At 31.9% G+C, this 26,374-nt stretch overlaps 1 protein-coding gene across 2 annotated transcripts in view; it reads right to left on the bottom strand.

Annotated features, from left to right (window-relative positions):
• The window catches only part of ERCC8 (ERCC excision repair 8, CSA ubiquitin ligase complex subunit), a 35,521-nt gene that overhangs the window by 3,496 nt on the left and 5,651 nt on the right, over positions 1 to 26,374 (bottom strand). The window contains exons 3-11 of one of the 2 annotated variants that reach the window (XM_006906048.3): positions 24,647 to 24,748; positions 20,814 to 20,937; positions 16,209 to 16,290; positions 15,088 to 15,156; positions 13,882 to 13,948; positions 11,274 to 11,374; positions 10,110 to 10,234; positions 7,039 to 7,236; positions 2,962 to 3,042 (exon numbers count right to left, since the gene is read on the bottom strand). In XM_006906048.3, the coding sequence (XP_006906110.1) occupies positions 2,962 to 3,042; positions 7,039 to 7,236; positions 10,110 to 10,234; positions 11,274 to 11,374; positions 13,882 to 13,948; positions 15,088 to 15,156; positions 16,209 to 16,290; positions 20,814 to 20,937; positions 24,647 to 24,748 (949 nt within the window). The remainder of the gene's footprint in view (positions 1 to 2,961; positions 3,043 to 7,038; positions 7,237 to 10,109; positions 10,235 to 11,273; positions 11,375 to 13,881; positions 13,949 to 15,087; positions 15,157 to 16,208; positions 16,291 to 20,813; positions 20,938 to 24,646; positions 24,749 to 26,374) is intronic. The other variant, XM_015599462.2, reaches the window with a different exon arrangement.

Below are 26,374 nucleotides of genomic sequence, written 5' to 3' on the forward strand. Positions count from 1 at the left end.
TTCCTTAGGACAGAACTAAATTCCTCCTCTTAGATCTTAGAAGAAACACCCATAAGGGATTATCTTGGCTAATGGAGAAGTAAATCTCATCTCAAGGGTGAATTTGAAAGAAAACCTAAGAACAATTTTGCTTTGATGATTCTAATATTTGGCAATATAATAAACTTGTCCCAGATCACTAATAAATGGCAAAACTGTGATTTAAACCCATTACCAGTATTATTTTTTAATTTACTCGAAACTAAAGACTGAGTGTGTATGTATAAATGTGTTTTGTTTTGTTTTGAACTGTGTTGCCACTCTGGGAAACTGCAGCAGTCATTTATTTGATAGTTGAGATGAAAAACTTTTAAATATGAGTTAAACAGTAAATATTCATATAAGGAATAAGGGACTCATGAAGATGGACTTCTCTATAGGATCTATATCATCACATTCGTGTTCTACCTGCATTCACAGGAATCTTTCAAACTACAGTTTTGTAAAAATAATCTTAGCACCTACCATTTTATAGTAATATGAGAATGATGGCTATCTTAAAGTGTAAAACAGTAAATTTTAAAAGATAAGCTTTTATAGCTCTTAAGCTTAAAAATAAAGCTAACTTTGGAAAATAGTATTGAGGTTCCTCAGAAAATTAAGAAAAGAATTACCATATGACTCAGCAATCCATCTTCTGGTTATCTACCCCCAAAATTTGAAAGCATTTATCTGTAAAGTTATATGCACCTCAATGTTCACTACAGCATTATTCACTCATGTCCAAGACATGGAAACAACCAAAGTTTCCTTCCATAGATGACTGGATAAAGAAGATGTGGTACATATATATAATGGAATATTACTCAGCCATCAGAAGAGATGAAATACTGCCATTTGTGACAAAATGTATGGATCTTGAGATTATCATGCTAAGTGAAATAAGTCAGAAAAAGTCGAGAACCATATGATTTCACTTACATGTGGGATATAAAACTGAAAGCAACAAACAAACAAGACAAACAAAAACTCATAGACACAGACAATAATTTAGTGGTTACCAGAGGGAAGGATGGGAGGTAGATAAGGGTAAAGGGGGACAAATATATGGCGACAGAAGGCAATGTAACTTCGAGTGGTGAACACATAATGCAATGTGTAGATGATGTATTACCAAATTATACACTTGAAACCTACATAATTTTTTAACCAATGTCACTGCAATAAATTTAATAAAAAATTAAAGCTAACATTGTATATCTCTATTTGATTTTCTATTTGTACAGCTTAATTTCTTATACAAAAATTCTTCTAGATAAGAAGTTCAAACTACCACTATAACTATAAAATAAGGAAATAAATCATCAGAATCATATACTATCTTTATAAATTAAGTATTCTAGTTTTCTTCTAATACCCTATTTCTAAACATAAGTCATACTAGATTTACTTTTATTTTTACTGTTTTCATTTGGTAAATGATTGTTATACTTCCTAATAGGGCCTATACTATAATAAGTTGGATTTAATGTATATAGTAATTCCCAAACAGCAGGACACAATAAGCAAATAATAATGTAAAATAAATGGCTGAACCAAACTATTTGACCATATTAAGCTTTCCACAGAAGAATATTCATTTAAAGCAGCTGTACATGGAAACTAAGCAAAGCCATAAGAAATCAAATTAGACAAGTGATGAAATCTGCAAGTATTCATACAGCGTTTGGCCAGCTGCTTGAAGATTTACCATTGTATGTGTTTTCTTTTTCATTTGGATTAAGGCCAAAAAAAAAAAAAAAAATTTTCACAGCTTTACACTGCAGTAAACCATAGCAGTTGCAAGTTTAGGTATGAAATACATTTTGTCGATAACTGCGAAATGCTATCAACCACCTCCATAAAAATTCATTCCTATGTGGTTTCGGACAAAGTCCTGTTTTCATAAAGAAACAAAATATATGAAAAATGTTTTTAGAATTTCAAATGTGCTCTAGCAATAACTTTCTTCCATCTCTATTTAAGATGTTTTATTTTTACTATGAGTTAGGTAAGATTAACGTAAGGTGTTTCTAACTACATTTATTTATATTTCCAACTTTAAAAAAATTACATCTATACATATTGGTTTTTAGATATTAACTTTTAATATCCTAGAAATTAGGAGAAATGGTGATGATTAATAGTACCTAGTAAAATAATCTTTGGTAAGGATAAATGGGGATGATTAACAGTGTCTAGTAAAATAATCACCTATAGACAGCTGGACATAAAAGTAAAAAATATAGAAACTACTACTATGATCAGGGATCATCTCTTATTCATTTTGTTTACCCCTCATATTTTTAAGGCTTTTTATTCACACTGTCATATTTGTACCAATTTATACTCTAAGGCACTAACAGACTGCTAAGAGGAATATAAACTGGTAAAATCTGACAGTGTAAATAAAGAGCCTTAAAAACGTCATACATGATAACTTGAGATAAACCTACTATGAATTTATCCAAACAAGCAGTCAGAAATATAAACAATTTATGAACAGCTATTCACCTTAATTTGTTAGTAATGATCAAAAGAAATGTCACCAAGTGAGTAAATATTTAAGTAAACTGTGGCATATAAATAACAGAATGCCATATTATTAAAAACAATAGTTATTAATAACATGGTAAAAGATTTATTGTACAATATTAAGTGAGATGCCAAGCTGTATGTCCAAGCACAATATTTAGTATGTTAAAAATAGAAATAGGAAAAACAAGAATAAAGTAAATAAAAATGTTAACAGTAATTAATTCAGCTTTAGAAATTTGTGTTCTTTTAATATTTGTCTGAATTTTCCAAATGTGTTATAATAGACAAATTATTTTTAACATCAGAAAATAGCAAGAAGTGCTTTAAAAGTCTCTCATATAAAATTAATAAAACTTTTTAATTTATGATTTAAAAGTAACTACAATTTGTACAAATAATATTTACCTCATCATCATCAGGAACTGGTTCATATAAGGATGGTACCCAAGCAAGAATATTGCAATCTCTGCTACCACTATAAAGTTCCTATAGCACAGAAAGGAAAGATGTGATTGTGGGTAAACTTAAAGCTAGTACCAATCTGAAACAAACTATATCAATTTTTCAATGATTCTTTCTTAGGTTAGATCAATTAGATTAATTCTATTCCTACTCCAAAAAACTGAGCTGATAACTTTTTATTTTTAATGTAGTAAACCTTCATTTTATATTTAAAAACAGTATTATGATAAGTTGAAGCTTGCTAACGTGAAAATTTACAAAAACATTCAACATCCTAATGGTTTTTATCAATCATAGTATCTATTTCAAATGTTAGAGTAGAGAAAGAAAAAAAGGATGAAGTAAAGAGTTTGTCCTTTTCTGTCAATAACTGAGCTTTAATAAAGACTTCAAGGAGAAACCACATGAGTTTCTAGCTAAAATAGGCCAAAAATTCACAAAATATTTATTTTATAAGGGGAAGCTTGAGTTGATGCACAGTCTATGTCAATGTCTTTATGCATATGCTGTTTGCATAAGGCAGAACCATGTTCATTTCATTTCCTTTCTCAACAAAACTTAAGGAATGTTATATTTGCTAGTATTGAAAACATTCCTATGGGGCAATGAAACAGATCCTCTCGTAAAGAGGTCATAAACTGGGATCATCTTTTTTGGAGAATAGAATCTCGATATGCATCAAAAGTTTTTGAATGCATTTTTAAGAAGTCGTGCCAAAGACATAAATAAAATTCAAGGATATCATTAGTATTATATTTATAATAAAAATAGAAATAATTGTCTACAAGTAGGGTATTAATTTATATAAATTTATGTAACATTTACATGACTGGTTATGATATACCCATTAAATTTATTTTTGAAGACTAATGACATAGGAAAATACTCATAATGTCAAAAGAAAATAATAGGATAAAACCAAATATTCATAGTGTGAAGGCAAAAAAATAGGATATAAAACTTAGGTCCATTAAAAAAAAAGCTACTAGGCAAAAGAGAAAAGGATTAAAAAAACAAAACGAAACACTAGAGTGTTAAGTGGTTGTAAAACTCTGACTGATTTTTTTCCCCCTCACAAATATACTTCTGGATTATTACACAAATATTTTTAACACTATAACTTCTTTCCTGCTCTGGGATGTAATTATTTTTATTACTGTTCATCTCAAAAACTATTTAAGCCTAGTACAATTAGTATTTTTCTAAAAAAAAAAAAAAAGTAAGAGTTCTGGGTAAAGAAAATAAGATTATGAATTTATAGGAAATATAGATATAAAAAATTAAATTAAATTTAATTATACATGATCAAATTTCCTAAATGGAACAAAATTCTGTAACTGTATTGTTAAATCTAAAATATATGGTTACATTAACTATAGATAATACAAAAATATTTTCAAATGTTCAGTGACATTGAGTAATTTAGTTTTCTGAGAAGACAAGATATATAACCAAGATAACTTGGTCAAATAAGCTTAAAAGGCAGTTCATGATACGCACTGCTACACTGATGGATATGTAAAGGCAATTCTGTAAATATATAAAGAGAGCTTGGAAGAGACAGAACTTCAATCAGAATGATTAATAAAGACTTCACTTGAAGGTATTTGAATTGAGTCTTGAAGTTTTTGGCTAAGTGCAGGGGTTCATTTGAGATACTGGATTAAAAATAAAAAAAAACAATCTCAAAGTTTAAAGAAAAGTTGCAAGTACAGCACAAAAGACTGTTTTTCCCTGAAACACACAAGAATAAGTTGCCAACATGAGGTACTATCATGCTTGAACATTCAGTGTATATTTCCCATGAACAAGGACATTCTCCTACATAATTACAATACTACCAACAAACTCAGAAAATTCACATTGATATATTACTACCAGCTAATTCTTTGACCCACTTAGGTTTTACCAGTTGTCCCAATAATGTCCTTTATAGCAAAAGGGTCCAATTCAAAATCATATGCTACACTGAGTTGTCATGTCTCTTTACTTTCCTATAATCTGGAACAGTTCTTTAGTCTCTCCTTGGCTTTCCTGACCATGACAATTTTGAAGGTACATACCAGTTATTTTGTAGAATGTCCCTCAAATTTTGTTTGTCTTATGCTTTCTCATGACTAAATTTAGGTGATACATCTTTGCCAGGAGTATCACAGAACTGATGTCCCAGAACTAGGACATTAACTTTGATCATTTGATTAAGGTAATGTATTGCCGGGCTCTTTCAAGGTAAAATCGTTCATTTTACCTTTTTAATTAATATTTTTTAAGGTGGTACTTTGAAATATGTAAATATCCTATTCCTCATCAGACTTTAATTAGTTTACTTACTTATACCAGATTTGTGGATCTCTATTTTAGTCAATGGGTTATAATCCATTATTATCATTATTTTGATGTTGCATATACCTTGTCAGATTTTTATATTCCTGGTAGAATTACTATATCAGGTTTGTTTTCAGAGTGAGTTTTGCATAATATTTCATTTGGAAAAAGGTTCTGCTGCTAAACAGATGCAAAAGTACTACTCCCTTACTTTTGAGATTTATAATTATCTTCCTTTTCAGAAATCATAGTAGATGGAATGAGATAAGAGTTGGATGCTTTCTGATGAAGTACAGTGATTAAAATCTTTCTAAGTACTTAGCAAATATAGAAATGGTATTTGTCAGGAGGCAACTGGCCCCAGGTTTCTGGCTGACCCAGGCTTGTCTCAGTTATTCCAGGGACTGAAGGGAATCAGTATCATGGCACACTTTAATCCACTGTAGGCACGATTATTAGGATGCTCTGATTTGTTGGAAAGTAATAATTTATAGTCAGAAAACATTGGTTAAATCTTGGCTTTGTCTCTAAATGACTCTGAACAAGAAAAAAGGTACAGTATTCTAAAAAGTTCTTTGAATGGATAATCATTCTCTGTCAAAAACTACTTGCAGGTTTGAGGCAAATCATGGCCCCTCTCTGGCGGCTTCAATTTTCTTTTCTCGCAAGTAACACTGAAAATATTTAACAACTGGTACATCAAGACACTGGTCAATCAGAAGAGATACTAGCCATAAAGTAAGAGCAGAGTCTTGAAGGTCTCTTTTAGTTGTTGGGTTGAGGTGAGGTTTAGGAAGCCCTGGGGAAGTGGGTAATGCTGGAGGTTACTTAGGGGGCTTGGTGCAACAGCTATTTAACAAATAGTGGGATATGTATTTGAATATTTTAATAATAAATATTGCATACTGATGTGTGCTGGCTGAAAAATCAGCCCTGTGTATCTTACAGTATGGTGTCAGACGCAAATTAAGTAATCAGTATAAATAAATGAATGAATAAGAGCTGGTACTTAAAGTCCTTCCTAGCTCAAATAATCCAATAATTTTCATTTTAGCTCAAATAATCTAACAATTTTCATTCTATTAAACTTTCATGAGCCTCATTTTCCCCATAGACAAGGAAAATACCAACAGTCTTGCTATATTAGAAACTCATTTAAAGGAGAACATGAAGTAAATCTGTGTAAATGTTCTCTGAAAAATCAATGTGCTCCATTGGTGAGATGAAAGAGAAAGGTCAAGATGTTAAACAACAGCTATAGGTATGTATTTAAGAAATGATATAAGTTGCATTAACTCAAAAAGCAAACTTATTAGTCATTGGCAGAAAAAGAGAGAAAACCTTAGACTCATACATACATAAATCAAGATATACAAGCTATATTTTGAGATTAGACACATATATTCTATTCTTTCCCAAAAGACTGTTTGCAAGAAATTATTTTAATTTGCCAGAGATTTTCAGCAGTCAAATAAATGAAGCCCATATGCAAAATAATGAATTTATCCCAGTCAAGTTATACAGTATTTAACTGCTTCAGATATACATCCTATAACATCTAAAAATATATCCCGTATTAACCTCTATTAAAAATATAATTACTCAGAATGAAATTGCAATTTACTCTTCTATATACAACTAGTCCGGCAAGCTAGTTATCTGAACATTTTAAATTCCCTTAAGTATCATCCTTACCTGGAAATCAGACTGAAATACACAGCAGTCAACACTTTTAAAATGTCCCTTAAGCATAGTTATCTGTTCTCCTGAGTAAATTGTATAAACAGCAATGGTGCTACCATATGGTACAAAAACAAATTCTGAACTGCAGCCACAGGAGACAGTGAATTTCAATCCTTTTCTACTGTCATTACAAACTTTTCCATAATTCACCTGTAAGATGTAAAATCATAAAGTTATTCACTTCTTAAATCTGAATTAAAAAGACAACAAAGACTGAAAGGAATATTTATGGAAAATATTAGAATACACTATAAAAAGGGTTCTTATAAATCTAAGGAAAATGACCAATGTCTTAATATAAATAAGGGCCAATGACATAAATGTAAGAGGAAAATACAAACAGCAAAAAAACCCCACAAAAGCAAATGTTCACATTTCAACCTCGACAGAAATAAAAATGCAAATTAAGGCAACTCTGAAGAATCATTTAAACCATTATCAAAGATTTTAAGAAACCATAAGAAACTCAATACTGGTACAAGTGAGATAAACATGATGGCATAGTGTAATTTGGTCATTCTTTCTAAAAGGCCAAATAGTTTACTATGCAACAAAATACAAAGATATTCTTTTTTTGGGGGGGGGGGGCGGGAGTAGATAATCCTTTTATTTTAAAATATTTTTAATTGTGGTTAAAATATACATAACGAAATTCTCCATCTTAATCATATTTAACTGTACAGTTCAATGACATTAAGTACATTCATATCTCCAGAACTCTTTTCATCTTGTGAAACTGAAACTCTATACCTATTGAACAACAAAGATATTCTTACTCCTTGACCTAGTAACTACTGGAAATTTATCTTAGAAAAATAATTGAATAGCAAAAAGCTATATGCCCAGAGGAATTCAATGCAGCATTAATTAGAATGGCAAAATATCTAAGAATAGATGTAAATTCCTAATAATGTTCTATTAACTGTATAGTTTATATATTTCACTGTACATAAATTGCCTAATATCCCCAAATTACTAAATGGCAGGACTGGAATTTGTTTCTTATTCTGTCTGACAGCCCTCTAAATATTTAAAGACAGTGTGGTTCCTCTGAGAGTTACTTTTACTGGGATCAATGTCCCAAATACCTTTAAGTATGTTCTGTAGGTGAGTTTCTGGGTTACTCTAGTCATCTTTGTATGAATGACTTTTACTTTGATCAAGTTCCATTTTAAAATGCATTGTTCATTCTAAACATACTATTCGAGATATGGACTTATTAGCAAAAAATCCATAGGGTATGAGTATTACCTTCAAGAAGGAGAGAAAAATAGAATAAAATCACACTAACAATTTATGTATATATACTCAATACATTCACCTTTGACGCCCATGCCAGCCTACTTTTCCAAAGTGACCCCATCACTTCTCAAGAGCCTTGAGTGGCTTTCCATCTCATCCAGAGAAAAAATTTTAGCCCTTATAAAGGTCCACAAGCCTATATGCTCTGGTATCCTGTTCCTTCTGTTCCTCATCTATTACTCTCTCCCCTGCTTACTCTATTCCAACACAAGAGCACCTGAGATGTCCCCTGGGTACTCCAAGCGTGCTCCTACCTCAGGATCTTTATACTTTCTTCCTTCCTCTGCCTGGAATGCTCTCCGTTCCATATATCTGATGGCTCATTCCTTTATTTCCTTCAGGCTGTCATGTTCTGAGTGAGACCTATGATGACTGCCCTGCATGTAAAACAATTCCAACTTCCCAATAATTTCTAGGCAACTTTTCTTGTTCTTCCCCCACAGTGTTTACTGCCTTTAATGTATTATTTTATCCATCCATCCATTTATTCATCCATCCATCTATCCATTTATTGATTAGGGACAGATGTCTTTCTTCCCCTCCCTGGAATGTAAGCTCTATGAGGATAGAGCTTTTTCTATGATTTGTCTACTGCTGTATAGCACTGCCTGGCAAATAGGAAGTATTCAATAAATATTTATTAAACAAAAAAATGAGAAAAGGAAGGTGTGACCTAATTATGGACATGGAACTATATAATGAATGGAAGAGTCTAAATTAAAATTTGCAATGCCTGATTTTCTAGCTCGAGACATAATGAAGAATTTCAAAAAGAATGTGGGGGATTACTCTAAAGTAATGTAGTATAAACAATTTTGACCTTATAGTAAAATTAGTATTTAATAATGAAAGTGATATGTAGAGTATCTGAAAGAGAATTAGCTAGGATGATTAAAGAAAGGAATGAGATTAGGATTAATATTAAATACCTACCTTAAGGTATTAAGTAAATGCTTTAAGTGGTCTGGGTATAATTAGCATAGTAGGAGTGGAAACTAGAGTCAAACTCTGTTGCTTTCTGCTGTGCAACTTAGATAAGTTACCTAACCATTTTATATCTCATTTTCCTCATGTGTAAAATGGGTATTATAACAGTAACTACCTTTATAGTGTTGGTGTGATGATTAAATTAAGACCATATATGCGCCAACACAGTACTTGGCTCATAAGCTCTCAAAAAATATTAGCTATTATTACTATCACCAAATTATAAACTTTTGGTAGCTTATTCTGAAAGTTACTAAACCATAGATATACTTGGTTAAGGACCACAACATAATTTAAAAATATACTGGAAATCAATTACCACAGAATAATCTAGCACCTTTAAAACACATTTATTCCAATATTAAAGTACTATACGTCCTAGTACTATAACATTAATTTTAGATTTTGTTTACGAGTCACATGTAGTATGAAATTTGAGCTTTTAACTTTATAACTTTATATCAGTTGTTCTCCAACATACGTGAGAGATATGGCATATTCCCATTATACACAGTGGCTCAGTAAAGGAATGGGGACAATGTGCTTGGGGAGAGATGGGGTGAGCTGTCCTAAACTGAGAATTACTGTTAATACAATGGGAAAATGTTATAAAAAGAAAGCTGTGATTCAGAAGCAAGAAAAAGAGTTAAATTTATAGGAAAACATCAAGTGTATAACACAGATCCATTTCTTTAATTTACATCAAAAGCTTGGAGGTATTTAAAATCTCTTACCAGTGTGTTTTCTCCATTGGAACTATTCCAGAGTCTCATTCGATTATCTGTACCAACAGTGAGTAGGTGAAGTCCATCATTTGTAAAACATAAGCCATTAACTTTCCCATTATGAGCAGTATTTGCTGCAATGAAAAATACAATTCAGTTTTCTGTTCTTGTATTCAGCACACATTTAATGCTTGATAATCTAGTTTTTAAAAATATTAAAGGACAACTGAATTACATAAAATATATAAGTTGAATATATTTAAAATGAGTCACCCTTTGATTATTTGAATATAAGCTATATAAATTAGAACCATAAAAATAGAGGAAAACTGAAAAACCAAAGGGAAAAAATCCTGCCAAATATAATTTTTCAAAGAGTAGACTAAGCTATCAAACTCAGCATAGTTTAACACTTAAGTTTTAAATTAAACACCTTTCAAATATCTTTTATACTTTATATTATTTCTCTTTTTAATCTAAAAATCATTCCATTCACTATTAAGTCATTAATACTAGTATTTCTTATTTAAAAACTTTAAGAGGGGAAGTACAACTGTTCTAGTCTCAATTAAAATTTATATTACTTTCAAAATAAACAAGTTTGAGAAAGCATAATTCTCAATAGCCTGATTAATTTAAGAGATTATTAAAACAAATGTAGATTTTAATCAGTTGGTCTTCATATATTTCTGGTCCAGAATTCTGAATCAGAATTTTAAACTACACAGAAATTAAATTCTATTCTAAAAATACAACTGTGGTACTTTACCACCTGGATTGCACTTGACTCACATTTAACACAACTTGCAAATTTTAGTGACACAATGACCACGAAATGTTACTATTCCTTTAATTTATTCTAACTTCACAAGTGGCACTGAATTGGTATTAGTTAGCATCACTGGAGGAAAAGGTAACGAGTTAATCCAGAAACGTTTCTACACTTGAAAATTCAGGAACAGATGAAATGCCATTACTTATTTGTATCCTAAAGGAAGACAACCATAATTTAGTTTATTTAAATTTAGAAATAGATTTATTGTGAATACCTTTTTATTTTTAAACACAAAATTTGCAATTTGACAGTATACCTTTATTATTTGGTTTCATTCAAAATTTTCAATATAAAAAACTATCAATGTTATATTTCTATATTAATACATTCTTCATTACCTGATTCAACAGCTTGTGACTTTTCCCCATTATGCTGATCAAGAGTAATCAAACATCCTGACGCTCTCCTTACATCCCATAATTTTACTCTACTGTCAGCACTGAAAAGAAATAAATGTTACACTGACATATATAACTAGGATAGTGACTGTACTCCTTACCCGCCTTTCCAATGTTATGGCACAAAGTCTCAGTATATTTGTACATTTGGGTTGTTGTATTTTTGCCTTATCAGCAAACATTCAATAGTTAATAGTAGCACAAAAAAGTGAAAAATAGCGCAAAAAAAAGTAACTTTTTTAGATCACAAGGACAGAATTCTGCTGCTTTTCAGGTTGCTTTTAATGATATGAGCATCTTTTTCAAGGATTACATGGGCTTAGATAGGTTTGTTCCCTAAACAAGTTTGTTACTTCACCTTACTAGTATTTGTTATTTAAATGTTATATAAACAATCAAGCAGTTAACTAATTTCACTTTGCTTAAGAATCTATTTGGCATAAATCTGGTGGGATTTTTTCTTCGCATTTTATGTGGTAAACAATCAAGAATAAGGTGACTAATGAAGATAAAATATTTTTATTAAGTTTCCTGTACTCAAATCAATCTGCACAGATATACAAGAACTAGATTTAATGTCTCCTGGCAATTAGATACTCATTTTATTTCAAGAAAGTGAAAAGAAAGGCAAAAACATGATCACATTAATTTCAGCTTCTAAACTACTCCTAAAGAAAATATATATCAGTTCAACTGATGCTATCATATCCTCACAAAGACTTCAGCAATATTCTAACCCATTGCGTTTATTCAGGCATTTTAATTAGAAAGAGCATTGCATGGCATTTTATAAACCTTTTCCTCATTTATAAATCTTTTAAAATATATATTCAGGGTTCATCTCTTCCTATAACCTAGGTTCATTTCACAGATGACCATCAAACCTAGTCAATTAGAATAATCAGCAAAAAGCTAGCATTTTTCATTTTCAAGCTGATTTTCTTTCTTTCCAACTAGAGAAAACATCTGCAATGGGATGAGTCTGAGAATTTAAGTCTCTTCTGAAACAGATCAGATTTAGAGATATCTGACTCCTAACACTGATTGCGAGGTCCATTCTGGTACTGATTCAAATTCCTAGGGTATTCTAAGAACTAAAAGCCTCTTTAGCTTCCCTGATTAAAGGAAAACCCAATTAGGTAGAAACAATGTAAATTTACTTAGCATGGACCCAAACAGCACCCAGCAACTCACCTTCACACCTCTTTAGCCAGTCTTCTTATGGCTACATTCTAGACCTTGTTCTACTTTGGAAATTATAAATTTCAACCTCACAGTCTGCAAACTTTAACAAAAGCTTCTTTAGGGACAAAACTGTGACAGAAAGGGAGAGCTGGAAAATTTATAAAAATCCAGACATGATATCTTTATAAAACTTCTGTAATAATTCTTCTACAAAAAATTTTATTAAAATGTCTATGTCAAAATCTTTGACTTCTGATGCCTTCAGTTTTCAATTTTCTTACTCTGACACACATCTCATTAGGTCCTTAATGCTGCCTATAAACCTTTTTTATGATTTTATTTCCATCTTTATACCCACGACTTTAACAATTTTAAGGTAATTGCTAAGTCTGTGTCATTTAATGTTTTGATTTCTGTGGCTTAGTATAGTTGTGGTCTACACCTCTAACTTAGCACTCAACACTGTCCAGCATTCCTATGTCCCTCTAATCACTTCCTTCGCCCATTTGTTAAAACTGTTATTCCAAATCTTTACTATCTTCCCTCAAAATTGCATTCTCATTCCACTATTTTCAACAGATGACATTAAGCTATACTCCATTAGGTTTGGATTTCTTGAGTTTCTCTGCAAAGCCACAAATTTAACTGTATGTCTAAGTCTTCTTCCTTCCATTTAGTCTCATGATGCCCCTCATGTATCAAATCAAGTGTTCCCCCTTCCTACCTTGGACCCTTGATACTACCCTACCCAGTCCATTTAAAATCCTGAATTCCTTCCATTTCTTATCTTCACCAGCTTCTCTCTACTGGTACTTTCTCCTCAGCATAAAAATATGCAAGACTCTTCCCTCCAACAAACAAAACCTCTCAAACCTCTTGGTTCTCTCAAAGTTAAGTGCTCTTGCTCTTTTTCCGTATTACATCTCTCATCCCTCGCCCGATGCTTGGAACATGGTAGGCAGTCATTAAATATTAGTAAATTGAATCAATGAATGTATGGATGTGTTGAATCAGATTCAAAATAATTCTGGATTAAAGAAAAAAATTAAAATGCTACTATTTTTAAATTAACAGAGTGCTATATTTTTGCATGCATAAGTGACAACACGGTTGTTTACTGTTTTAAGAGCTGTATAGATCTGCATTGCTACACAGATTCTTGTTTTCTGTTTTAAAAAGGTGAGCAACTTCAAGATGGATAGTCAGAATTACAATTATGATACAAAGGAAGATTTCTTTTGATCATATGAGTATCTGTAACTCGATTATTTTAAAGGACCTAATTAATAACTAAATATACATCTTACATATGGTCTTCAAAATGATTATCATTAAGTTCAAAACCAAATAATTTGAATTTTACCTTGCAGTTGCCAAGATATATTCATGACGTGGTGACCAAGAAACTGCCAAAATTTCTTGTCTGTGACCTGCAAATACAACTGTATGAAAAGTCTTGCAAAACATTTGAAAAATCAAAAGATACAGTGCAATTAATTTTCCTGATTTGAAGTGAAAACTAAATAATAAATGCATAAATGGATATCATTTTTTCACTTTTATAATAATCTGTTTAAATATTACTGTGAAGTCTATGGAGGTTTTCTTACACATGGCATTTTATTATAAAAGGTCTGCTTTTGCTTTGGAAAGAACAGGCAGAGCAAATGAGTCTTTCCTTTTAAATACAGTTGTTGGCCTAGTAAGTCAATCCATCAATAAGTGATATAGCTCAAGTTCACTTATCTCTACAACAAAAGCTACTGTCAACAAACCATACAAGATAAACATTCTGAACAATAAAAATGTTTTCTACCTTTTCAGAGCTATAATAGAAGAAATTATTTTAAATCATGATTATAAAAAAGTATTTGTATAAAAATTTTTTCTAGAAAGCGAAGTAATAAATTCATAGGATAAGTGATTTCAGCATTTTAATTCACTTTTACCTAACTGAACTATTCATATCAGTTATAGTCATCCACCTGATAATGTAAAACAAATCCTATCCATTTCACCAAGTTTTCCTTATATATTTATTATGTGTTTCTCGGAGATGAATAAAAATGTATATTTCTGAATTATAGATCTTTTCATTGTTTAGGATTAGATAATACGATACTGATAAAATAGTAGCAAAAATAATTACCTTTATCTAAGCATTATTGGTTATTTTTTCTAAAATATTTTTACTGAAAAAAAAGCACCTAAATATTAAAAACCTTTATTCAGCCAGAACAATATTAGACAATGCTCATGAAACAAATGTATTCATGTAAATTTTATAAGTAGTTTATTTTTTAACATGTAGAAATAACACAAGGTTTTGAGTTAGATCTTCCATATCCTTTGAGCTTCCCCTATGGCCATTGTTCATAATAAATGTCCCTTCAATAGTTCAGTTTTATAAGAAGAAGCACAGAAGGATCTTTATTTCTCTGTTGACTTTTAACAACTAGCACAAAATACATCAGTCATGTCACTTACAAAGAATACATTGTTAACAATGTTTCTTTTTATTGAATGGTTTACTCAAAGTAGTTGTTGTTACAAATAAAAAAAAAAATACCCTGTAGAATGTGGGAACAGGATCCAGACTTTAAGTCACAAAGTTGTACTTTGGGCCCTCTAGTACCAACTGTAAAACAAAAACAAAAATGGTTTAAGGTAATTTTATTATAAATCATCAGCAAAACGGACATAAGAGACCATCATTATGAATTATGACATAGTCACTGTATCCATGCAGAAATATTAAAATGTATGCTAAAAATATACTTCAAATAGTTTTCCTTTATAATTAGAAAAATCATTTTAATAGTAGTTGTGCTTTGGTACCAAGACAACTGTATTACTGCATTATTTTTTACAATTTAATTTAGAAATAATTATATTTATTCATAGGAAGTTGCAAAAATAGTAGAGTGGCCCTGTGTACCCTTCACTCAGGCTCCCCCAATCGTTATATGTTAGGTAACTATAATACAATATTAAACCCAGGAAATTTGTATTGGTACAATGTGTGCATATAATTCTATGCTATTTTATACATCAAATTATTTTACTTTAATAGCTCAGTTTTACCATGATAATGAAATATTTCTAAACACTATAACAGGTTCATAATTCTGGACAGAATGAGCGGACCGCAAAGATAATTTAGTGCCCAGCTCTTCTTTACAGATGAAGTAGCTGACTAATGTCCAGAGGAGAGGGGGTTCATGCAGTCCACAGAGATAGTGAACTCACAAGGAACTGATACGTGATGCCAGAAAAACATTTTTATTTCTATATACATGAAAATTTTTATTGCAGATGCTTTCATAAAAACGGATGTTTAATTTGAATCTCACAATTTTAGAGAAAAGGAAATAATTTCCTGTTTCATTGTGTCAAATTGAAAAAGTTGTTCATGTAAAATCTTTGAAATTTTGGTGTTTTAATAGTAACTTCAGGAACAGAAATGTATTTTCTTAATTAATCTCTGAATCCTAGCCAGTAGCACAATGCCTGACTTGCCCCAAACCTGTTAAACTGAATATAAATAGTGGCATATACTTAAATCTTTTTGTTTTTTTTCTTTTAGAGAATTGTGGTCTTCATCTGGGTTAAAATGTCTGTATCAAAACTAAATATTAAAAGGGAGAAAGTTTTCTATGTTTTAAAAAATAAAAGAATACATGCACAAACCTGCTACCAAACAGTGCTTAGTGGCGACTGGAGACATATGATGACTATAAACGGTTTCTTCGAAATTAAATACATCTGCAGTCTAATAATCAAAAGACATTTTAAAAGTGTAAGTTCTAATTATAGTTACAAAAGCAACAAACTTTCTATTTATATTTTTCACATTGTTAGCAATTTTTAAATTGACTGTTAGCAATTATTTGACTTAAATGTAGGAGTGCTAAAAACCTGATAATTTTAAATCCTGTTATTTATAACACTTTTCTCCCTTTTGTGAGGAAAAAAAGTTTTTCTCTGATAAATCCCAGATATTAAGAAAAGACAACCACCTCACCATCTTCCTGTCTATCTCATTCTAGGGACTTCAGCATATACACAGATGATGTAGACAACAATCTGCCTCTCAGCTGCCATATACAGGACACTCGCATCACTTAGAATTGCTCCTTCTGTATGGAGGTTCCTCAAAAACCTAAGAATTGATCTACCATATGACCTAGCAATCCCTCTGCTGAGTATTTACCCCTGAAGACTTGAAAACTCATATCTGAAAAGATATTTGCACACCAATGTTCATAGCATTATTCACGGTGGCCAGGACATAGAAGCAACCGAAGTGTCCTACAATAGATGATTAGATAAAGAAGCTGTGGTACATATATACAATGGAATATTACTCAGCCATAAGAAGAGATGAAATACTGCCATTTGCGACAACATGGATGGACCTCGAGATAATCATGCTAAGTGAAATAGGCCAGACAGAAAAAGTTGAAAACCACATGATATTACTTACATGTGGGATATAAACCTAAAAGCAACAAACGAACAGGACAAACAAACAGAGACACATGGACATAGACAATAGACTAGTGGTTAACAGAGGGTGGGTAGGAGGGATGAGGAGGGAGGTAGATGGGGTAAAAGGGGTCAAATGTGTGATGACATTAAAGAATTCAAAATAAATTAAAATAAAATAAAAAGAACTCAGTGAAAAAAAATCACACATTTCAATTATATATGGCCATAATTATCTACATTTTCACTTTTTTTCCCAACTACTTCCAGACACCCAAATAAAGCCCGAACATCTATTAATCCCTACTGTTTCTTCTTTTCCTTCTTAAGCTTGGATTCCAAGGTCCAATACTTAAATTGTCAACATCATCAACTCTTTCGTCATTATGCTTGCACTTGTCAAGACCTCAATCCTGGACAACTCCATATGTCAATATGCACCTATATTCAGGTTGATCTACAACAAAGATCGGCAAATATTTTCAATAAAGGGTCTGATTATAAATATTTTAGGCTTTTAGGACCAATCAACTACTCATTTCTGCAACTCGTGCTTCAAAGTGGCCATAGAAAACAAATGAGCTTATCTGTTCCAGTTACATTTAGTTTACAAAAAGAGACCATGAGCCACACTTGGCCCAGAGTCCAGACATACTTGGTCTATTGGCTGCAGTTAGTTGAGCTCTGCCTGACCAGGTTTAGAAAGTTTTATAACAGAGAAGACTGGTATCACTATAAAAGATCATTCATCTCATTGGGGCTTTCAGCCTTGACTGCCAGTCCTACTATATTTCACTAGCATACTCCTCAATATTGACAGCCATTTCAAACCTTCTCCATTCTCCACAAACATCTCCACTTGGTCATGACAGGTGATCTGATCTTTTATTTCAAAGAGAAAATACCAGCCAATCTTAACAGCATGTCCCTCCCCAAGACCATCCAACCAATCAACCAACCAACCAACAAACAAAAAACAACACAAAACTTTTTACCAAATTTCTCCTAGTTTTCACAGAAATAGAAAAGAACGATTTCAAAATTTATATGGAACAAGAGACCCTGAATATCCAGAGCAATCTTGAGAAAGAAAAACAAAGCTGGAGGCATCATACTTCTTAATTTCAAACTATATTACAAAGCTGTAGTAATCAAAACAGTATGGTATGGCATAAAAGCAGACACACAGATCAAAGTAACAGAATAGAGAACCCAAAAATAAGCCTGAGGTATATATGGTCAATTAATTTACAATAAAGGAGCCAAGAATCACAATGAAGAAAGTAATCTATACTTTCCCAATAAATGATATTGGGAAAACTACACAGCCACATGCAAAAAAGAATGAAACTAAACCACTATCTTATACCATACACATATATTAACTCAAAATGGATTAAAGACTTGAATGGAAGACCTGAAACCATAAAACTCCTAGAAGAAAACATAGGGGTAAGCTCCTAGTTGATGACTGTTTGGATCTGACACCAAAAGCAAAATGAACAACTGTGTCTACATCAAACTAAATTCTTCTCCACAGTAAAGGAAACCATCAACAAAATGAAAAGGCAATCTACAGAATAGGAGGGAATATTTGCAAATCATGTATATGATAAGGGGTTAATATCTAAAAATATATAAAGAACTTATACAACTCAACAGCAAAAAAAAAAAAAAAAGAAATCCAATTAAAAAAATAGGCAGAGGAACCAGACATTTTGCCAAAGAAGATATAAAAAGGATCAAGAGGTACATAAAAAGGTACTCAACATCACAGGAAAATATCAACAGAAAAATGCAAGTCAAAACCACAATGAGATATCTTCTCACACTTATGAAACAATAATAGGCTATTATCAAAGAGACAAGCAATAACAGGACATGGAGTAAAGGGAACCCTTGTGCACTGTTGGTGAAACGTAAATTGGTGCAGCCACTACGAAAAACAGTATGGGGATTCTTTAAAAAGTTAAAAAAAATAACTACCATATGATCTAGCAATTCCACTCTGGGTACTCATCCAAAGAAAGTGAAAACACTAATTTGAAAAGATAAGTGCACTCATGTTCAATGAAGCATTATTTACAATAGCTAAGTCATGGAAATAACCTAAGTACCAATCAACAAGAGACTAAAGAAGATGTAGTGTGAGTGTGTGTGTGTGTGTGTGTGTGTGTGTGTGTGTACGCACAATGGAATATTTGGCCATGAGAAAGAAGAAAATTCTGCCATTTGTGACAACATGGATGGACACTGAGGGCAAATAAATCAGACAGAGAAAGACAAATACCAGTTGATCTCTCTTATATGTGGAATCTAAAAAAGCCAAACTCATAGAAACAAAGGAATGGTAGTTGCTGGGGACCTGAGGGTGGGGGAAATGGGGAGATATTGGTCAAAGGGGACAAACTTTCAGTTGTAAGATGAATAAGTTCTAGAGATGTAATGTACAGTGTGGTGACTCTAGTTTACTGTTTCATATACTTGAAAGTTGCTTTGAGAGTAGATCTTAAATGTTCTCGCCACAAAATGATACTTATGTGAGGTGATTGAAGTGTTAACCCTTGGTAGTAAATGTTTTACAGTATGTAAGTGTATCAAATCATCATACTATATACCTTAAACTTAGACAATGTTATGTTTTAATTATGTCTCAATCTGGTGGGGAAAGACATTTGAAATCTTGAGGGAAAAAAACAAAATAAAATGGTGATTACCAGCGGCCAGGAGGTGGGAGAAATGGGAAGATGTTGGTCATAGAGTACAAACTTCCAGTTATATGACAAATAAGAGAAGGAAAAAGTTGCCAGGGAAGGACACTTGAGGTAGGAAATACAACACAATCAAAATGTGATCAGAAAGCAAAAAGAGATCAATTTAGTAGCAGCAAATCATTTATGCTAAAAAGAAGTAGAAGCTAAGGTTTAGGGTGTAGGAAGTGAGGTTACAGAGAACTTAGAACGCTAGGCTGAATTTATAGACAATGGGAGTCACAAGAGGTTTTGGGTAGAGACAGGATAAAATTGCTTTACAATAAGGTCGGTTCTGAGGTAGAACTTACCATGGAAAATGTGGGAAGAAAAATAATGCAGGAAAACCAGTTAGGAGTTTTTAGTAGTAGTCTAGATATATAGCAATGGTGAGGGAAATAGAAGAGTTAAATATGAGTTTGAAGAAAGATTGTTAAAATAGATGTGAGGAGCGATTATGCTCAGTTTGTTAACACGTACAGTTTGAGGAGATGATACTACATTCAAGTAAGAAGTTCTATAGATAGGTAGAGAAATATGGGCTAGAGTTCAGGGATAAAATTAGCACTAGAAATACAAATTTGACCAAATATCGTAAAAACTATTATCTACTGTCAATCTTTACTAAAATATATTGATAACTTTCTTTTCCTTTAAGTTGTTAGGTCAATAGGAGAAAAATCCAATTTTCTTCCTTATATCACTAAGCCACAGTAGTTTTCAAATAATAAAGACAATAGCTAATGATATTTGAGCACTTACTATATGCTAGGTATTGTTCTAGTTTAAGTATAACAACCATTCTATAAGGTTCAATCATTATTTATATTTACAGATGAGGCAACTGAAACACAGAGAGGTTCAGGCACTTGCCCAATGTCATACAGCTCATCATCAGCAGACCCAAGATACGAACTCAAGCAGTCTAGGTCTCTTTAACCACTATACGGCCTCACATCCAACATATATCACATCTTAGCAAATAATCACACTAAAATGGGTTAGAATTAAATTCTCCTTCATCCTACAGAGCCATTTGTAAAGGTTTTACACTTACTTGTAATGTATTTGTATCCCATACTTTCAGCGTTTTATCAAATGAGCTTGATGTGAACATGCCAGTGTCATAAGGATACCACTGTACAGTCTCCACACTATATTTGTGAACATCAGGATGGTTTCTACAAAACAGTAATCAAAATTTAGAGATAACCGATTTATATGAGTTTGAAACTGATTCTATAACAAATAGCAGTCTCAGGAAGGACAATATAACGGGCCAAATCTAGACCACATGCCTCTGTCCTAGCTGTTCAGGGAAAAAGAATGTTCAGGCATCTCTAGTTTCAGGGTTCCATAATGTGATGTGGAGGCCTGCTTCCTAGGAAGGGTCATAAAACGAGGTTTATTATGCATTATAGCTTGAAGAGATCAGCCAGCTATATTGGACCTATTAATGGAAGTGGCAGTGATTTTTCCTTACTGGAAGAGATAACAAATCTGGTTTTGGACTTGCTCTTCCCAATATCATTTTGTCAGCATTATCATTCTTAGAATTGGTGAATGCCTCACATATTTCCATGGTACCCCACACAATATTGCTTTTGATCAAAGAACTTACTCTATGACGGAAGAATAGGATTCACCACTATTACGTAACCCATCACCTGAGGAAGCATGATCTGTTGATGACTCAGTTATGGTATCAGCTATAATACACCATCTTGTGAGAGTGATGTGCCATCCTGAAGGATGCAGTATATGCTCTAAACCAGTGCTCAACAGTGTATGTGTCACTTTACTGAACCTTAATGTAAACAAACTGGCTGTTAAGAAACACTTATGAGACAATGGAGGGAAATTTTAACATGTACTGGATATTTAATATCAGAAATTATTGTGTATGTGAGATAATGGTACTGTGGTTATGATTATAAAAAGTATCTTTTAGAGACAAATAAATAATTATGAATAAAATGATACAACTCTGGATTTGCTCTAAAATAATCCTCAGAGTGGGCGGATGGGGGTAGAGATGAAACAAGATTCATTATGACTGACTTGTTAAAGTTGGGTAATAGATACATAGCTCAGAAATTTTCCATAAGATAAAAGTCAACAGAAGTCTACTGTAACCCTGTGCAGACAGGACCTGATATCATAAGCCCTTGCTCCTTCAGGTGAAGGTTTGGGTAACAATACATGGTAAAGGACCTTGAACACTTGTGGTGCTACCTGAAAGAATGCAAACATGAAGAAAGAAGTCCTAAGTGTCAGTTCTGGCCTTGAGACAGCTACGAAACCACAAGGGATGTAGTGTCTACCCATATTTCCTTTCTTTGTATGTCACATATATATTTTAGCTAATTCAATTTCCTCATTCTTTTCTCTTTGTTATCTTCTTTACTTTATATTGGTTAACTATACAATTGAGTCCACAGGTTGTATGATACTGACATAAGATCATGTAAAACTAGTGGAAAACTGGACATTATCTTAAATTGGATCTGGATGTGGTAACTGAATAGACTTAAGGTCATCACCCTTTGGTGAAAAAGATGATATATTTTGGTTGTACAGTGAATACTTGCATTAGATTAGGCTAAAACTTTCTTTTTTTTAAGGTTAAGTATGGGAAGAGAGGTGTTATATGGATGTCAGACAGCTGCGTGGATCGTAAATAAATGTTAATTTAAAAAAATAAAAATAAATGTGTGGATTGTGGTGGACACGTGCTGAGCAACCAAATTCCTCTTGTTTGGGGGAAATCCTCTTTGCTTTACTGAAAAGCAGGGTCCTGCTTCTTTTTACAGAAAGCAAGGGGCTCCAGACATTCTCTTTTCCATCCCCTTGGCCCCGAGGGCATGGACATGTGTCCTGGGCTTCATCAATCCTGCTGGGGACTCTAAAACTCAAGCTAGTAATGCAAACTCCAGGGATAGTTACCAATTATTCATAGCTGTGGAGCTGAGAGTCTGTTGGTGAAAAGTCGCAGAACCCAAACGAAATTGTTCCTTGGTGTAACCTTGCCTGTGTTCTCTATCCTAGTTTCCCTTGATTTCTGCTCATTTTCTACACTTCATTTTCCCACCATCCTGCCAGTTATGCGACATACTAATTATCTTTCTAATAAATTTCTGCTTAAGATAAGCAGAACTGAGTTCTATTTGCTCCTTGGAATCTTGATATACAGAGATCTCCCAATTTTAAGTAAAATAAATCTTCAATGTAGTGCTCAAAAATAAAAACTCATTTATATTTTAACTTTAAATTTTTAAATAAAACAAAATATTATATTATTACCTTACTATGTATGATCTGTTACTCTCATTAACATTTAATAAAAATTTTGGTAGAGGAATCTTTTTGGTGCTTGAGAACAAACACAGTTAGTAAAGCCAAAATAAATATCAGGAAACAGTCCATTAATTCAATAATGATTTTTATTGAATTTTTTTTAAGTTAGATTTTAAAGTCTTTAGGTATAAATATACTGCTTTAACTCATTTTGTAAGGATACTCACTGTATGACCATTTACATTCAAAGTCATACTTTTAAAGATTGAATTCGAATTTAAGAAGAAAGTCATAGTAAAGCAAAAGATTGATGTGCTAAGCATTTACTTGACCTTATATACTAGAAAAGCAGATCCTTCATGAAATAACATTATATAGTTTGTGGTATATATGAAAATACTATTTTGCCATATAACAAATTAAACAATGTTAAAATGTTAAAATAAAATAAAAATGAATGAAAATAAAAATAAAGTGTTAATATGCTCTACATTTTAGAATTTAGTTTTTTAGTTATCTGGTGAGAGTGGAGAATATAAAATGGTATAACCCTCTTAGAAATCAAGTTTCAGAGTATCTGAGGTGGTATCTTGCTTCGTACCAAGTTTCCCTATCACTATATTACTTTCTGTTTATGCAATGGCTTTACAGTTTCCAACGAGTTTTTTGAATACTTAATTTAATTCTTAAAGAAACCTTATAAGAATAACCTGAGGTTCAGAGTAATAGTTTCCCAAATCTATATTTCCAAAGTGAAGCATCAGAGCCAAGAAACAATCATAAATCTCCTCATAAATATTCTATCTATTCTAGTGCTTAGGGAACAGCTTTAATACAGAGTGGCTGTTGATATTAATGTTCATGAAGGTCTTCCTCTTGAAAGCATTTTCTCAATACCTATTGTTTCTGTAAATTCCAAGGTCTGCTCAATATCAGATACAGGTGACCATTATGAAAGAATTAAGTGACCATTATCAACAAATTACAACAAAGTCACGAAACATTTTACTGAAGACTTAAAATAATTCTCACAAGACTGGAAAGACAGTAAAGAATAGTCAGAAAACTCAAAACAAAGAGAGGTACATTTTTAAGTTAGGAAGCTTTGAGTAAATAAGTAGTGAGGTAAGAGGGCTGTGTGTACATGTCTGTTTGGTAAGGAAACATCAATGTATTTATTGCTTCTAGCCATTAATTGGTTGTTCTATTAATATCAATTGAAAAATCTAACTTGTGTTTACAATTAGCTGAAAGACTCATAAATGAATCTTTTACTAAGTGGAACTAAAAACTATAATTAGTCATTGAGTAGTGCTATGTAGGTGTAAAACAAAAAAGACATAATCAAAAGTTTTTCAATAAAATCATCCTGAAAACTGAAGCCAAAGTTGTTTTGGGAAAGTTAGGTTAAAAAGAGCTACACCTAAATTTCAGTGATGATTTTCAAGAAAATGTCAAGGGATATCCATGTAAATATATAATTAGAACAATTTGCTTGAGACATTCATATGACTGCTATTTTCATACTTTGCATTTAATGCAAAAAAACACTCAACTGTTTATAAATTCGTGAATTACATTTTTAATACACACCTGTCAACAGAACACACTGCTTTACATGTGTAATAAGGTTGTCTGCTGGAGTTCTCAAGATCATAAAGTACAATCACACCATCTGAACCACCTGATAACATGCTAATAATAAAAAAGTTAACATTAATTTATCGTTATATGTAGTTCATTTATGATTACATATTTCTGAAAATTACTAATCTGTAAACACCCGAATGCCCACAAAAACCAAGTAAATATTCATTAACATGACTTCAATAAACTAAACTTTCTCAATCTAATATTAGTAGAATAAATATGAAAAGGTTTAATTTGTGATCAATTAAAATTTACTTTCCTGATACCAAAAAGGACAGTAGAAACAAGATGGCAAAAGATATTTCTTACTAGAAAGTAAAATATTACAAAGTTATTTTAAATGTCTTAATTATAAATTGTGCTAAATAATAATGGAAATCAGACAGACCAGCTATTACTGATGCTATGTGATCTCAGGCAAGTTACTTCACATGTTTAAGCCTTTCACATTTTAGAGGAGGGGGACATTTTCATCTAAATGATAAAGTTGATGGAAATATAAAAGTAATATGCAAAGTTACTTTTAAACTGCCTGGCAAAAAATAAGGTATCAATAAATGTTAGATTTTTCCCCTTTTATTATGAACACATTGAATCAATTAATTTTAACTTTGAGAAGTACAATATGCTAGGTACTCTGTCTTATGAACAAGACAGGCATAGTTCCTGTCTTCCTAGTTAAATATCTAGTAGGAAAGACAGATCTACAAATTTATATATCTGTATAAAGTATTGCTATTTGCTAATACTACTGCTCACCATCAATCCTCTTGTTGCGATCTCTCTATTCATTCTGGTTCTGATTTTATTCTCTAGTAGATACCTAAGAAAGGACTAATGAGAACACTATTCCCTGAATTCTTGCACATTACTGACAATTTGCATATCTTTCTGTACTTGAAAATCAGTCTGACTGGATATAAAATATTTGACTAATTTATTTCCTTTAAAATCTTAGATAAGAAACTTCATTTATTTGGAAATAAAGCTCAAAATCAAAATCTAGTTCCAATATTATTTTCTATCCAAATGTAGTTTCAGATCTTATTCATTCTAGGCAAGTTTTCTTGGCTTATAGTTTTAATATTTATTCTGTTCTCTTTGAGTTTCTTCACTGAGAACTCCTATTATACGTATGGTGGATTTCCTTTGTCTATCATCTACATATGTTCCTACCTCTTGAATCATTTTCTTTTTCTCCATTTATTTTTGATTTAAAAAAATATTTCTTCCTTTCTACCTTCATCTAAGGAATTATCTTTTTTCTTTGTGCTTGAGTTCCTGGTACTTTAGTCATTTCTGAAACATTTTTCATTTCTAATTTTTTCTTCAGTTTGATCATTTTCTCAGTTTTTCTAATTCCAACTTGTTATTCTTTCATATTTTGTATCTTTTCAAAATGACTTTTAGCTACTTTTGAAATATTAGGTTAAAGTTCTCATTTATTTTGTGGGCATATTGTTTTGGCACAACTTTGTTGTCTATAGGGGATCTACTTATTTTCTTTTTTCTTACAATAATTATGTATGGAATTTGACCTTAATCCTATTATTTTGCTCATTTTTATGTAAAATTCATTTTCTTAAACATTTGGGAGACAAATTAGAATATTTTAGTTTTATATCTCTGGGATATTCTCTTGCTCTCTTCTTTTGTAAGATGTTCAAACGT

This window comes from Pteropus alecto, unplaced genomic scaffold (assembly GCF_000325575.1).
Source record: "Pteropus alecto unplaced genomic scaffold, ASM32557v1 scaffold70, whole genome shotgun sequence".
In the NCBI taxonomy this organism is placed as follows: domain Eukaryota; kingdom Metazoa; phylum Chordata; class Mammalia; order Chiroptera; family Pteropodidae; genus Pteropus; species Pteropus alecto.